The 15,962-nt window shown below is 40.4% G+C and overlaps 1 protein-coding gene across 1 annotated transcript in view; it reads left to right on the forward strand.

Annotated features, from left to right (window-relative positions):
* Window positions 1-15,962, forward strand: part of ctnna1 (catenin (cadherin-associated protein), alpha 1) — a 101,819-nt gene that overhangs the window by 72,517 nt on the left and 13,340 nt on the right. Inside the window, exons 13-16 of the mRNA XM_058797205.1 lie at window positions 1,387-1,538; window positions 7,668-7,778; window positions 10,063-10,244; window positions 14,008-14,113. Of these exons, the coding sequence (XP_058653188.1) occupies window positions 1,387-1,538; window positions 7,668-7,778; window positions 10,063-10,244; window positions 14,008-14,113 (551 nt within the window). The remainder of the gene's footprint in view (window positions 1-1,386; window positions 1,539-7,667; window positions 7,779-10,062; window positions 10,245-14,007; window positions 14,114-15,962) is intronic.

The following is a 15,962-nucleotide window of genomic DNA, read 5'->3' on the forward strand; positions in this document are numbered from 1 at the left end:
AGCTTTATTAGGAAGATAAAGCATACTGTTACTCTTTTCTGGTTGATAAAACGGAGTATTACTTTCATGTGCAGTTACATAATAGCATTCGGATGCCTTCAGGAACCTTTTTAAGACTAAAATTACAGAGATGGTTTGTTCCTCTGGGACAAAGCGTAAGATTTTCCCGTTCATTTGCGGACTTTCTCTTGGGAATTACTATGTCACATTTTGTGTACTTTGTTCAGCCTTGCACTAAAACAAATAGCTGGGCCATATTGGCAAAGAAGAGAATGTTATGTCACTAACGATTGCTTTAATTACTGTTAAACCTCATGCCCTATAAGCCTAAAGGCTTACCAAAAACCTTTTGTTAATGCAAATTCCAACTATTCTCTTTTTTCCAAACATACGTCGTCTTATTCAATCTCTTCCTGCTACTGTACTCCCCAGTGCAGTCCTAAATTGTGAATGATAATGAGTATTAATGTAGATGTGTTCAGAGCCTATAGGGAGGGACTATTATTTTATGGCTGGGAGGTGGTGCATGGCTGGAGGGCCGGCTTCAAGAAGTGGTTGGGCAAACTGCTATAGATCATGCTGAATCAGGTGAATGAGTCAACCGAATTTCGTGAAGGTTTGGTCTCAGATGGCCCAGTCTAAATACGTATCCCTAGTGCTTGTTCAGCCCAAAATGTAGCATGAAATGCAGCAGAGATAAGCTAGAGAAGAAACCGTATTCTAGCCATGAAAGCTTTTTGCAATCAATCCAGTTACAGTTTTTTTTTAAACAGCCAGTCTGTTTGTTTGGTTTACTTCTCAACTTTTAATTTGGTTCATTAAGCGCAAAGCTCTTAATGTGGTCTCCAAGCCAGAAGGTATTCATTTGTGTTGCATACACTCAATGTCATTAAATACCCTCTGGGAATAAACTGGTAAATGCCATCCACAGAACGCATAGGAAGCAACCCTCAAAATGTTCCCATAGCCTTTGAATGCAGAGAGACTTTGTGTGGCTTTGAGGTCTTGCTGCCACCTGTCTTGTGATTGATTCATTTAAGGGTGCCTCTGGATTAAGTGTACTCATCTGCCATTCTCGCAGTCAAGTAAAGCCTGATTAAAAGTTGCCTTGAGCAATCATTAAAATCCAGCAGCACATCCACCATGAATTTCTGCATTTACTCAGCTATGTTTCAGGCGTTCCAAGTTAGAAGTGTCGATTCAATTCAAATCTAATTTGAATTATATATTTCTACAGGCGCAATGTCTTGATTGAATTGTTCTTCAGCTCTCTTATATTTTCTGAGTTGAAACGGAATTGTTTCCAGCAAAATTAATCCGTTTTTTTCCTCCTTTTAGTTTGCTGTTTCTGACCTTGCTGTTTGTCCTTTCTGTGTGTATTTACAGTGATGCCACGTTTCACTGAGCAGGTAGAGGCAGCCGTGGAAGCTCTCAGTGCCAACCCAAGCCAGCCAGTGGATGAGAACGAGTTCATTGATGCTTCGCGTCTGGTATATGATGGCGTGAGGGACATCAGGAAGGCAGTGCTAATGATCAGGGTGAGCAGAAGCCTGTAAATAGAAAAAAGTTTCTCTTCCAAATAGGGGTGACCCTGAAGATTCGATGCTTCGATAGGAGGAGCCTGATTCGACTCCCAATCTCAGAGTCGAATATTCATGGGGTGTTGTGATCATGCCATTTTGGCTATATGTGGGTGCTCAAATGTCTGATTTCACACAGAACTACCGGTTTTCTCCCAATAAGTTCATATACAGCCTATTAAGATAATGCTGTAAATAAGAATCTGAAAAGGAAGCTTTAATATTTTACACGTGTGTGTGAATAAATCCAACCACCCCTATAGATTTAAGTTTCACTTTCCAACAGGAGCATCCTGGCAGCAGGGATTTAAATCTTTAACAAGACTCAAATCCAAGACAGGATTTTTTTTGGTCAGTTAGGGTACAAGTGATTTCAGACACATCAGAAACATTTCAGCCGGTTTATATATAGTGTATATATTATTTATCTTGTTTAAGATGCATTTGGTTGAGTTGCGCTGCAGTAAGTGCTTCATTGTAGCCTACTATACGGTGATTTATCTCTTCAGTGCGCAGCGCGAGCACTACAAACAACAATGCATATAACTATGACTGGGACTGTCATATACATAACATTATGAGAACACTATTATAATAAAGCGCTGCAAATTTTTTAGAGTGTAGTTGCTTGTTTCTGCACGTTGTTGTGAGAACGCGTCCACAAAATAAGTTCATTCAGAGCCACGTAGACACGTTCACTTATGCATTCCAGGGGATTTTGTGCAGATAGCCTATAAGTCGTAATATTAACGCTATGTTGTATAAATAACGAAATGTATTCTATATGAGAACTTAAATCCCATTGATTGTAAACCTGCTATCAAATGCTTCATTCTACTGGTCATCTTCAGTGCGCGTGGCTCAAAACAGAAATGCAGAAGATTAATAACTACTGTCATGTACCTAACATTATAATGAGAGCACTATTGCAAAAAATTTTGTAAATTCTTAGGGTTTCGCTTGCGTTTAATGTTGACTATCTTTTAATCAAAACATGAAACATTATCTGCGAGGCGTCCGTTACACCTTTTCCCCTATGTGTTAATGTCAGTATTTATGACTGTGGAATGTAATCTATTTTGCCCCGCCCCCAAACATATGATTCGACTATTAGTAGACTATCGGCAAGATTCAAAAATTCTGATTCGACTATGAAAATCCTTAGTCGGGGACACCCCTACTTCCAAGAATTTTGAACCCTGTACTGTTTTCTTTCTCACTTAAAACACTTGTTAGATTGTAGGCAAAACTATAAAAAAAAAAACTTTACTGTTACTGAGTAAATACTTTTTTTTTTTGGAGGAAATTTTCATCTATTCTTTTAAAAGAGCATTTAAAGAGTTTATTACTTTAACTATGCCACCCACACAGGTTTCCAGTACAGGTTTCTGAATTTTATGACCTTCCATGTGCTTTTTAGCACTTGCATTTTTTCCCCCCCTCATAAGAGCTCGTAATAGTGAGGTAAACTCCAATTAGGTATATCAAAACTCATTTGGAATTAGAGGGAAGAGGAGGGCAGGGTTAATTGGTGGTTTGCTCTGTGAAGATATATATAACTCATAATAATACTGCACTCAAACTGAACGTGTGTGTGAGGGGAAAAAAAAAGAAAAGCCTGGTGTGCATATATGTGCCGCTTTATTAGAAACTAATGGTGAATTTGTTTTGGGCAAATGGTAACCTAATTGAACAATTTCCCTCTCCATGTGCATTATTACTGGAGCTGTAGTTGTCTGAGGGTTAATGGTCTTTCCCTGAGCTGAACTGTAACATTGGACAGATGGTTGCTAGCTTGCAGTGAAGCGTTAGCTAACAGTCTGACAATAAGCAGACAACAGTCCGCTCCTGCCGTGTGGGGAAACGCACAGACCCTTAACTCCGCTTCGCCGGAACAACTAGGTTAAAGGCGTTAATTGAGGCAAATATCGTCTTTCGTAGTTCCAGACTAACGACTTTTCAATTAATTGCGAAGATAATGTACACTGAATTTGAATAATTGGCTCATGAGGAAGTGTGTTGGAATGTATTAGCGCCTTTAGTTAAAGCAAAGAGTGCGGTCACGACCCGGATAATGAAGCCGGAGTAACATTCGATTAAAAGGCCTCCGGAAATTGGGCAGCACATACACGCACTTGTATATTTGCTATTGATAAGTGATAGCATTATATTTTTTGCCGCCTTTGTATGTGCATATTTTGTTTGAATACATCCACCCACCCTCTCTTTTCAAATGTCAAGAAGCAAGACGATTCACATCAACTCACTAGTTTGATGCAGAAGAAACTATCTGACTTGTACCGAAATGTTCATTAATAACAGTGGGCTTAAATTAGAATAAACACAAAAGTAGATTGGGAATCCATTGCATTTTATTTGCATTATAATACGCAATTGATTTTTTAGAAAGGGGATTTAATTAGCATTTTCCCCTTTACTTTCAAATCCTTGGAGAGCTGTAGTGCCTCATTCATTTTCCACTTCAGACATCCTTCTCTAGTTATCTAGATTGATTCAATGGTTAAAACTAAAGGCCCTTTGGCAGACAGAATCTACTTATTTGCTGTTGGTTTAACATGAGTGTTGAACATGCCCCCAACGCTTTATGCCTGCATCGAGTCGAAAGGAGAGGCGTGATCTTTGCTATCTTGTTTTGTTCCTTTCTGACCGTATAGTATTTTTAAACGCTTCAGGGCCCTTGTTCTGAGACGACTCGTCCAAACCGATAAGAAAACCGCCCAAAGGTCTGGCGATCGCTGGAGTTTGTTAGAGAGCACTGTTTTAATACATCCTGCAGACACTGAGATAGCAAAAAAAAAAAGTACTTTAATGTTTGACTTTCAAGTTGCTTTCCCTCCACACGCACGCCATGTCAAGCACATATATTTAGACAGAGCTTGAGCGCTAGCCAATCAGCCAACACTAGTGCCCAATGGGCATCAACCTCTCCGCTGCACGGGAAATCCTCGATCGGAAGAGACAAGTGTGCGGCTTAGGCTACTTAAGATGGACAGAGTCTTTAACCTCGGTAAGTACTGCACTCGTAGTCCTCGCCGACCGGCCGTCACCTAATATTTGACAGGCAGGCAGCCCTCCACTCCTCTGTTGAGGGGATGTCACTGGTACTAATGGCCCTTCCGTAGCAGAGATCCTCATAGCTGCCGAGCGGTTACTGTAGCCTGTAAAGGCACCTCAGCTTACCTACACTGCTTCAGGCGTCTCGGGCTGTTTATTCAAATGCCTGCTCACTACTGCCCTAGTTTGTACATGTGATGCATTCTCTTGGATGGCAAGGTAGATATTTTTAAGCTGTCTGTGGTTCCTATTGCTTGGCACATGGTAGATCTATACAAGCAACTAGGGTTGTGCGAAATTTAGAATTCCCAGAATTGGCTTCCTTGTAGTTCATAGGTTGGAATTTGAATTTAATGGATGGCATCACACAGGAATTGGAATTGACAGGAAGATGAATTTATGGAATTGAAATTCAGGAGAAGGTAATGCATTCTTGGAAATGAAAAGTTGTTCCAACCTGTCCAAAAGTTAATTTATTAAATGTCATGAAATATACATTTTAAATAGAAGCTTCTATCCACAGTACTGTTCAAAAGTTCAGCAATATATAAAGTTTTGGCTCACCCAGGCTGCATTTATTTGATCAAAATAACTGTAATATTGTAAAATATTACAATTTTAAAATGTAACTTATTCTTCTGATTGCAAAGTTGGATTTTTAGCAGCCATCACTCCGTTGCATGATTCTTTAGAAATCATTCCGATGCTCAAGATAGTGAATTTTTTTTTTTTTGTGGAAACCATAATATATATATATTTTTTTTCAGAATTCTTTGAATAGAAAGTTCACTTGAAGAGTATTTATTTGTAATAGAAATTAATTTCTTCCAAAAAAAAAAAAAATACAAATTCACATTCACAGTCTTAATGTCTTAAAATTTGAATTAGTTTTTGTTTTACTTCCTTGCATTTAAATTCAGGAGTTAAATACGATTTCAGTAGGCATATTCACAACCCTGCTAGCAACAAGTAGTAATTTAAAGTTTTAGCACTGTGTTATTCTCTAAATAAAGCAAAACGCGTTTATGAGATGAGCCTGGGCACTTCTAAACCATTGTCCACACCTTGACTGACTTTGTTTGGCCTGTATGTTGTTTTGATGTCATCTTCAGCAGGCAGAGTTTTGGGATGCTTGAGGTGTCTATTATTGGAGCAGCTGCATCGTGAGCCAGTCAGAATCTCCTCATAAATGGATTGTACAGACAGTCGGATAAGCACAGCTTGCAGCACCGGCGAAATAATACATCCGTATCTTCTCACATCTCGTCCTTTCTCCTATCAAGCTGAAATGCATTTTCTTGTCAGTAAGGGCTCTTCCCCCTCGCCGCCCCTCCCCATTCTCCACCATTTCCCTCTGCAAACAGGTCCCTCTGCTCGCAAGTGCATACTAATAGAGCAGTAGAGTTATAATAGGCATGTTTGGCATTCAGTGCAGGGATTAGAGAGAGAGAGAGAGTTCAGTTCAGTACATGGAAAACGTGGGGCACCCGCTGCATTGGTGCACCAGATCATTCTGCTTCTCTTTACTGCAGACAAGTAGAAACGTTTTACTGCTAAAACTTCCAACATTACATTTTCACTTTAAAAATGCATAGGTAGGTTTTGAATGCATAGGGTGCTTGCTATGGAAAGTGTCACTATTATAATTGCTCATCCTTTGGGGTTGGTGTTTATTCAAATTACTTATGCCAAGTGTTAAGCTTCAAGAAATCACTTTTTGTTGCATTGAAGGAGGTACCCGGACCTATCCAGGGAGTAGAATATTGTTAGACAAGGACCTAGCAACCACATAGCAACATGTTAAAAACTGCTCACATCATGTAAGAAGCCTCTTAGAACAGTGGTTTTCAATCTTGGTCCTGGGGACCCACTGCTCTGCACATTTTGTATGTGTCTCTTATCTGACACACTCAGTGCAGTTCATGGAGATCTCTCCTAATGAGCTGATGATCTGAATCAGGTGTGTTAAATAAGGGAGACATGCAAAATGTGCAAAGCGGTGGGTCCCCAGGTCTTAAGCCCTATTCGGACTGGATTAGTTTCACAAGGGTAGATGGAGTAATGTTAATTTACCACAGGACGTCTGTAATATTAATGGTCAATTCGCACGGGATAAGAAATCTCAGTAAAACTACCAGAAGTGGGTAACTCGATTTACGCACTGCCGTCACCTCCCTGTCGTCGTGTGTGCTACATCGATCGATTTATTAAATTATGATTGGATTCTGTTTGCAAAAAGGGCATTAACCTAAAGCTAACAGAAGTTTCGTGCCTCTAACAAGTGCTTTCGACCTTCTTTTTGATCTGAATGGTATGTGTTATCATGTGCAGAAAACATTCGAGGTTTGCCACAGACTTGTCCCACCGCCTAGAACGCAACTGAATGCTTCAAGTGTGGAAAAAACATGGAGAACTACTTCTAAATAGGAAATTACTGGATATTTACGTACATATTTACTGCTGGTCTATTCGAACGGGATTAGTATTACCTGAGGTAATTCTTCCAGACCTTTTTACAGAAGGTAAAAGTCGTCGTAGTCTTTACTGACATTGTCCGTAACGATTACTGAGATGGCACATTCGGACGGGACTAAAATCACTGAGAAGCTCTGGTAAAAATTACTTTACCCCACCTCTCCATGTAAAACTAATCTCGTCCGAATAGGGCTTTAGAAGAGGCAATCATCCACAACTTATCAGTATTGAGTGGCATCACTACTAACATTTAGAAAATGTAACATTTTATTTACAATATGAGAAAGGTGTTAAAGAATTTAAAACGACTTGCCCGTGCAAACTTTCCAGACAAGAAGAATAGCAATGCCAAATGGCATCAGAATATTTGCTAACAGTATACATATATTATATATTTCGTGCTACTTTTTAACTTTGCTGTGAGTATATTGGGGCCTTAAGCTTTAGCTGCAGTTTGTAAGTGACTTGTTGTTGAAAGAGCTTGCTAATGCTTTTCTACATCTCTCCCCGCCCCTGTGCTTTTCTTTTTCCCCACAGACCCCAGAGGAACTGGACGACTCTGACTTTGAGACAGAAGATTTTGATTCTCGTAGCAGGACCAGCGTGCAGACGGAAGACGATCAGCTCATCGCCGGACAGAGCGCTCGGGTGAGAGTTGGGGCTTTTGTAGTTCACAGCTTTGGTTTCATGGTCGACCAGTTTATGAAGCCACTTAGGGATGTCAAAAGGTGTCCAACTCGATCCTAAAATTAGATTCCTTTGTAGATACGTGTATGGAATCTGTCCAGGGATGTAGTAATTTTCATCTTTTTCAGTGTTCCTATAATAAAACTTTATCACAGTCTATTTAAAGAGTCGTAGACAGCGTTGCGAGGTGCTAAACGCTCTATTCACAGGTCAGATTTGCAGCATCACGGCCAAATCCACCTTTGCTTTACTGTTGAGCTCCAATAGCACAGGAACTCTGAATCAGTGTTTTTAAGATTCTGCACTGATTTCATGTCAACAGCGCTCCTGATGTTGCCACCAGCGAAACAGACATCAAACCTCGCCCCCTCTCTACCTCCATTCCTCCTCTCTCTCACCCCCTCCCTTCACATCCTCCTCTGTTGCCTTGGTAATGCTTATGAAAATCCATCCCTACATAGCTGGAAGGAACAGTGAATATATATATATTTTTTATTATTATTTTATTATTAGTTTGAATATATTCTCTAGTCCACAGCTGTGGTGATGGTAGACACTGCTGATGATTGGCATCCTGTTTTCCTTTTTAAATTCAGTGTTGTGTGAGAGAGGTAAGTTGTGTTTGGGAATCTTGTTAGTAAGAGTGCTAGCTTTTCCTGTGAGCACTTCTTCCGAGTTCCTTGTGTGACAGCACAAATGGAAAGCAATACGTGGCCCAATTTTTTTTTATTTTTTTTTTTTATAAATGCATTTTAAAATTTTGCATTTTTCTTTTGTCAATAAGACTTGTTCTTGGTCGTGTAAGGCTGTCATCTATTCATATTTACATCCGCTGTGCTGGTCGCATATTCTTTGTTCCCCAAGCTTGCATGAATATAATTACAGACCTCTCGCCCTCCTTTTCCATAGTGATGCGAGCATGTTGATGAAAACAAATAAAAACCGTAAAAATATTCAGCTCTAATCGTCTAGGGGATGGCAGGAGACTTTTAAGAGCTCAATACTTGAACAGAAAGCTTTTGTTAAAGATAAAAGCGCTGCAGAAGACTTACATTTTCCGTTGAACCTTGTTGCTGGAGAAGCGAGTAGTATTTTTGTTTAGAGAGTTGTAGAAAACGGGGCAGTGGAGGTTGTGCTTGAGTGAGAATGTGATTATATAAGTCTGTAATCACTGTCCAGCCTCCTGTTCCACCCCCCCAGAGGCTTTTGATTTAGTCCCCAGCTCCAGTGTGAATCCCAGTCACTAATGCACTAATGTGTGCTACGTGTTTGCCGGTGCTCCAAATTTAAAGAGAAAATTGAGTTTATGAGGCCGAAAAATTTAATTGTTTGTGAGAATTTTCTTTGCACTACTGTGCTTTGGAGTAGTTTTATGTTCTGGAAACATTTTAAAAATTCTGTTATGCTCTCCAATGCTGCATTTATTTGTTAAAATTACAGTAAAAATAGTTGTATTGCAAAATATTACATACTGAACATAAAACATAGCTTTCCTATTTGAATACTTTTTTTAGCATGTAATTTAGTTCTATGATGGCAAAGCTGAGTTTTTAGCTGCCATTACTCCAGTCATTTAGAAATCGTTGTAATATTCTGATTTGGTGCTCAAGGAACATTTCTTATTAATGTTGAAAACCGTTGTGCTACCCCAACTATTAAACCGAATCTATATATCGGACCACCGAGTTTTGATAGTTGGGACTAATTAGTGTGATGCCTCAAATTGACCAAAAAGAAATGTCCATGAGCCTGTCAAGGGATTGCATCACAGCTGGTTGGCACTTGATATTTAACTAAATTAATCATGCTCTTTTACTGTTCATCTTTGATGAGCTGAACGCAGTGGCACATTCAACTGGCCTCTTCATTCGCATTTTGTAGTGCTATTGAGGCTGCAGAAAGCATTGCTCAGCATAGTTCTGAAAGGTTGTGAACCTTTTACAGAATTAAAGGAATGTTTCATAGCCCATACGCCACCAGCCAAAGCTGTAAAATCTCTCCTGCTCGCTCAGGCCGGGCCGGTCATGCAAGAAATGAGAGGGAGAAAGAGAGAGTGAGAGAAGGACAAAGGAAGGTGTAAGAGAGATGCGAAGAAAGAAGCAGGAAGGGGGATTGAACATCAATTTTCTTTTTTAATTGCATATCCTTTGTCATCTCTTTTCCTCATTAACAGTCATAGATCAGCGTATCGTGAGCAGATTTATGTACGGTGTGTTATATATGAGATTCTCTGTGGAATTGGCAGGCCATCATGGCTCAGCTACCCCAGGAGCAGAAGGCGAAGATTGCCGAGCAGGTGGCCAGTTTCCAGGAGGAGAAGAGCAAGCTGGACGCCGAGGTATCCAAGTGGGATGACAGCGGAAATGACATCATCGTTTTGGCCAAGCAAATGTGCATGATCATGATGGAGATGACAGACTTCACCAGGTGAGCTCAAACTGCCCTCTTGCCTTCTCGAATGCCTGTCAAAAACCACACATACACACACCTCTCTTTTAGACTCAACTCAACTCAACTCAATAGACCTCTCTGGCCATGCACTACTGCTCCGGTTTCACGGCGTCCCGGCTCAGTGCTTCAGCTTTATATTGGTTTGTATGGCAGTTTGCATTGGCAATGAAATGTGCACAAGCCTTTTTAGAGGGAAATCTTTTCCAATATTGAAAGAGAGACTGGTGAAATCTTTTTTTAATTTTTTTAATTTTTTTTTTATACCTAATTTCCCCTGTCATTTACCTAAATCGGCCATCAATTAGTAAGGTCTAATATTAACTGAGACAAGCACTCGGTTCCATCTCATGGAACCTTTTTTCCTTTCTCAGTGGAAGCAAATGAGCTGTGGATTTTTTTGGGGGGCTTTTTACCTGCCTCATTTGCCTGCCTCATTCTCTTTTCATCATATGTGATCCCAAAAGAAAGGGTTTGAAAGGGAACGAAATCTTTCGACCTCTTAAAAAAAGATTTGATTCTAAAACAACAAAGGGCAGGAGCTGCTGGCGCAAGAAAAGGTCACCTGAATTCCTCCCCTGTATGCTGACAGAATCAGGGAAAAGGCCATTTTAGGTGTGACAGTGCACGCTCATGGGCCGCACACCTGAGAGTGACTGCCATCTGCTCTCCCAGAGGACTCTGTGTGTGTGTGTGTGTGTGGGTGAGAGAGACAGAGATGGAAAATGTCTAGGTCTATCGCTTCTCCCTGCCTATGCTAACCAAGACCCCTTTTTAAAGTGGCTCATGCTGAGGACACCGTTTGCCAATATTGCACACATAGTAATGACTGTAGGATGGCTGTCACTCAGCTTTATCTCAAGAATAGGGGAAAAGCAGCTTTGTTTGCTGCTTCCTCCTGTTCAGGAACAAGTCTCCATTCCAGTATTCAGTGAACACTTGAATACTGATGTGCCAAATTTTTGTCCACCACAATTCATTTCTTAAATATAAACAAAATTATATGTAGTCTTATATAACTATATATATTTAGACTTATAAGTATAAAATTTTACACATGTGCATGCGCACACGCACGCGCACGCACACACACACACACACACACACAAGGGGTATGCACAAATGTTTGTTGCTTTGCTGGCTGTAAATGTAGGGAATCCATTATAAATCCTAAGCATGCAAACTAAAAGTCACTAAACTAAATTCACTGGGTGGCTGTGCAAAACGTTTTGTTTGCATTATATATGTGTGTGTACTGTATATTTATTATGTGTGTATATATAAAGACGCACATACAGTATATATTTAGAAAATATTTACATGTATACACTTATATTCATATAATATGTAAATATATTTAATATATAAAAATCATATCTATCTTAAATATATACAGTGCATGTGTGTCTATTTATATACATAATAAATATACACATGTACACAACTTATTTTGGATGCGATTAATCATGATTAATTGTTGCACAGCTCTAATTAAAAATGTGTATATACTAAGTCTGCATGATATATCGCATGAGATTATGCGCATCTCGTCAGTAAACTGACAAGCTATGCAATATCACTTTCATTTCCTGCCCTTTGTTGTTTTAGAATCAAATATTTTTTTAAGAGGTCGAAAGAGTTCTGTGTATTAAATGCTGCTCCATCTGAAAGCACGTGATGGAGATTTATTACTATTCACGTAACCGGCTTTACTGACAAGATGCGCATGAATCGCATGCTATATATCGTGCAGCCCTAATATATACACTCATATTACACGTTTTCAACTAAAAGAAAACCTTGAGATAGAACGTAATGTTGTTGTAGGACATTGTGTATAATGCCTAATCATAAGCATAGAAATGGTGACAAACTTGATTATTAAATGTCTTTCTCGTTAAATATCATTTAAATAAACACACATTTGAATATCATTTTTTTTTTTTTTTAGACCAAATATTCAAATACAATATTTAAAAAAAAATAATAATAATAAAAACACACACATACACATATATGGGAACAAAATGGAATGCAACTAGTTTAATGGGTGTTTTTTGATGGTTCACAAAGGTTTTCTGTGCCACTACACGGGCTTAAATAATCAAGAGTTATCATTATTTATTAATATCGTATATTTATGTTCATTAAAATGTTCATCAACTATTTTCATTAGTGCCCTAAACATGATGTATCTGTTGGCTGTTTTGTGTTTTAGGCAAGAGAATAGTATTGTTTTCGTTGAAGGTGACACTCATACCTCTCGTTGAAGGCCCCCAGAAATCTGTCATTGTCTCGAATAAAAAGCAACAAGGCTGCAGTACATCTGTCAGTGTAGTTGCACAGATTTGGTGGCATTTGCATGAAAAATGGCAATCGGTGCTGATGTGTCACCTGCAGAAATGTGCTGAGTGAAGGTCTCGGCAAGTTAATTCAGTCCACGCCCAAATTATTGCCCCTCGACCTTGGATGGGTACACAGTCCCATGAAGGTTAATGCTATAAAGAGGAAATTGATTTTGGGAGCCTTTATCCGGCATCAGTATCTGCAGAGAAGCGGCTTGCCACCAATTCTGCTTATGTTCCTTTCTGCTCATGAATAAAGCATGCGTTGCCTGGATTCGTGTCACATATTTCGGAGCCACCTGCCTGTGCATGCTGTGGTCCAGTGCTTGAGCAGTTATGACACACACGCGCGCGCGCACACACACACACAAAAAAAATTGCACTACCCCCATCTGGAACCAGTATCAGTGGCTAATTCATGGGCACTCAGTCAGATTTGCATATCTGAGTGTGGGATTGTCAAGTGAGATGAAGTCACCTTTGCTCGACAGTCACCTTGTAGTGGCCACACTCTCACCTAGGGCGGGTTGCGGGTGGGCATCCACCAAAGCAACATCAAAATAACCCGTCCTTTGTGTTTCAAAATGTTAGAAGTGTTGGTCACTCTTTGTGGGGTGCATTTTCTTTTTGGAACAGTGTCTCTAGTGAATTCCTGTGACTGTTTTGATGGATGCAGTGCTGCCAGGAGGATCCTGTCTGAACGGCACCGAAAGAGAGAGTAATAGGGAGGGGTGAGTGTAGAGGAAGAGCAAAAACACAAAATTCCATCTGTTGTGGGTTGGATTGTTCAGTTTAGCCTGAAGAGAGCAGCTTTGAATCCAGGTTGCGCCACTTGCCAACTGTGCCCCGCAGTCCCTTGTGGGCACACAGAACTGGCAAATGGCTGGCCGGATCGTAACCACGGAGCTGCGAGGGGGTGGGCTGAGATGGGACACTGGGATAGATGAGGCCAGAACTATTAAATGAACTGAAGTGGCAGTGACCCCAGGAAGCTGACCAGACATCACAGAAGTGGGTGGGAGCTGCTGCTAGCTCACGCCATCTGTCTGTCTTATGCGTATCTCGTTCATTCGTACCACCCTCGAAGTCTTCAAGCTACTAGTGAATGGAAGCATGTTGGAGAGGGATGTTCCTCCTTAATGAGATTAATCAATTGGAAGTGAATTGATCTCGTTTTGCCCAAAAAGCCCTGTTCATGCTGCGCTGTGTTCCTGTGAGTGTGAGGCTGTGAAACAAGCCTGTTTTTTTTTCCAACAACCTTGTCAATATGACCAGCCATTCTTGTCTGTTGAACGTTTTGACATGTATCATTCATGCTTGCACATAGTCACTAGCACGTCACATGACACTGCTCACAGAACAGTAACTGTGAATGAAACTGTTTTTTTTTCCCCCAGGGGTAAAGGACCACTCAAAAACACCTCTGATGTGATTAGTGCTGCCAAGAAGATTGCAGAAGCCGGATCAAGAATGGACAAGCTGGGCCGTGCTATTGCGGATCAAGTAAGTTGAACTCACAAGTCTGTTTTGCAGGAAAAAAAAGATATATTCTCTTGGTGAATTATCCATGCGCTTGTTTTTCACTTAAGGATCTTAATCCTTATGAAGCACTCCAGTGAAACGCAACAGTGCATAATTTATCTCCCAGCCAACTCCTATCCCTGGCTTTTTCCCAGCACCTTTCGAAAATTGCGACGGAGACCATGATGCAAAAGACGGTACTACGGGTCTGTAAATCCAATCCCTGTAGTCCGACTCTTATTTTCCTGGAAAGCTGCTCTTATTCTTGAAGCTGAGTGACAATGACAGGTTCACAGGCTTCGTGAAAATAATATGGGAACATTTCCAGTAAACATCAAACCGGCGTATGTGCTGCAAGGCTTCTTTCAGATTTTTCTTGTCTTCTCAATAGCGTTGTTGAAAGAGATATTGTGAGCTCAGGAAGGGGGTTTTGCATGGCAGAATCATCACCCATCACTCATCCCTCCACGAAGGCCTCTCCTCTCAGTTTGTCATTTAATTAAAAGAGTGCGTCACGCTGTGCTAACATCACCGTGCAGCATGCAGACTACCAGTTTGACGTGTCAATAGCACTCATAGTGTGTTTTTAAGAACTACAAGACATTGTTACACTTGGAACTGCATTAAGGTAAAGGGTTAGCGGCGAGAACTTGTGAAGTTCAGGGTCGCGCTAGATGTTAATTTCTTGAGTTAATGCATTTGCAAGCACGTTTTGCAGCGCAGTGCAGCACCTAGGGAGGGAATGTAAAGATACGTGGAGTTATCCTATTTGCTGCATGGTTATGGCTGTTAATTAGCCATGCCTGTGAACATCTGCAGTGTGCTTTCAAAAAGATTCCTTTAACATAAACTTGCATAATAAGCAGCCTTCATGTAAACCGAAGCTCTGCACTTTTGATATTTTATTTAGATTGCACTTTGATCCGTCGCGAAGCAGCTCCACTTTTCAAGTCTGTAGTAATGCTACCTGCGCTGACCCAATTGGAGAGGAATACTAAATGTCCAGTTCAGAGCCGGTGAAAGCTTTTATAGACAGCCACGTCCTGCAAAGTCTTTGATGTTGCTTATTCAGTTCCGTGAATACAATGATATCCCCTGCAGAAAACAGATGGGTACTGTGCAGGTGCTTTTGTGTGTGTGTGTGTGTGTGTGTGTGTGTGTGTGTGTGTCTGTGGATATTTGCTTATCTGCACACACTGGCGCACAAATGAAAATGCATTATGTTTTGTAAACGGTGTCCATTATACTAAACCTGCCAATTTGTTGAGTAATGGGATTGATTTGCGTGTAGGACGCATTTAAAATTAACTTCACCACACGTGCCAAAGACAGGCGTGACACTATTTCACTGGTCATAAATTACAGTTTTTTTAAATTATATTTATTCTTGTTTTGTGTGTTTTACAGTTTAATAAAACATATAATTTAATAACAATATTGTAATTAGTATTCAAAATTGAATTGTATTACTGCTAGGGGTGGCACGGTACATGTATTCGTACCGAACCGTCACGGTATGGACATCTCGGTTCGGTGCATGAAGCCTTACGACGAATACAGGCAATTCAACCCCAGTCCAGAAGGGGGTGCCCGCAGTAATGCAATGCTGTTTGATAACCGCCAGCGCCAGCAGAAGATCGTATCTGCGAGTCATGTCGCGTCACCTGTAGCGTTTTTTCCTCCCCTGTTGGCGAAAGGAATGGAACCACCCTACTCTGCCTCTGATTGGCTTACCTTAATGTTCTTTCCCTCATCCAACCAATCTCACTCCTGAAGCCTAACTTTTAGACGCTGCAGGCAACTATCCATATTTCCAGAGGCGACGTAAAAT

This window comes from Onychostoma macrolepis, chromosome 14 (assembly GCF_012432095.1).
Source record: "Onychostoma macrolepis isolate SWU-2019 chromosome 14, ASM1243209v1, whole genome shotgun sequence".
Lineage (NCBI taxonomy): Eukaryota > Metazoa > Chordata > Actinopteri > Cypriniformes > Cyprinidae > Onychostoma > Onychostoma macrolepis.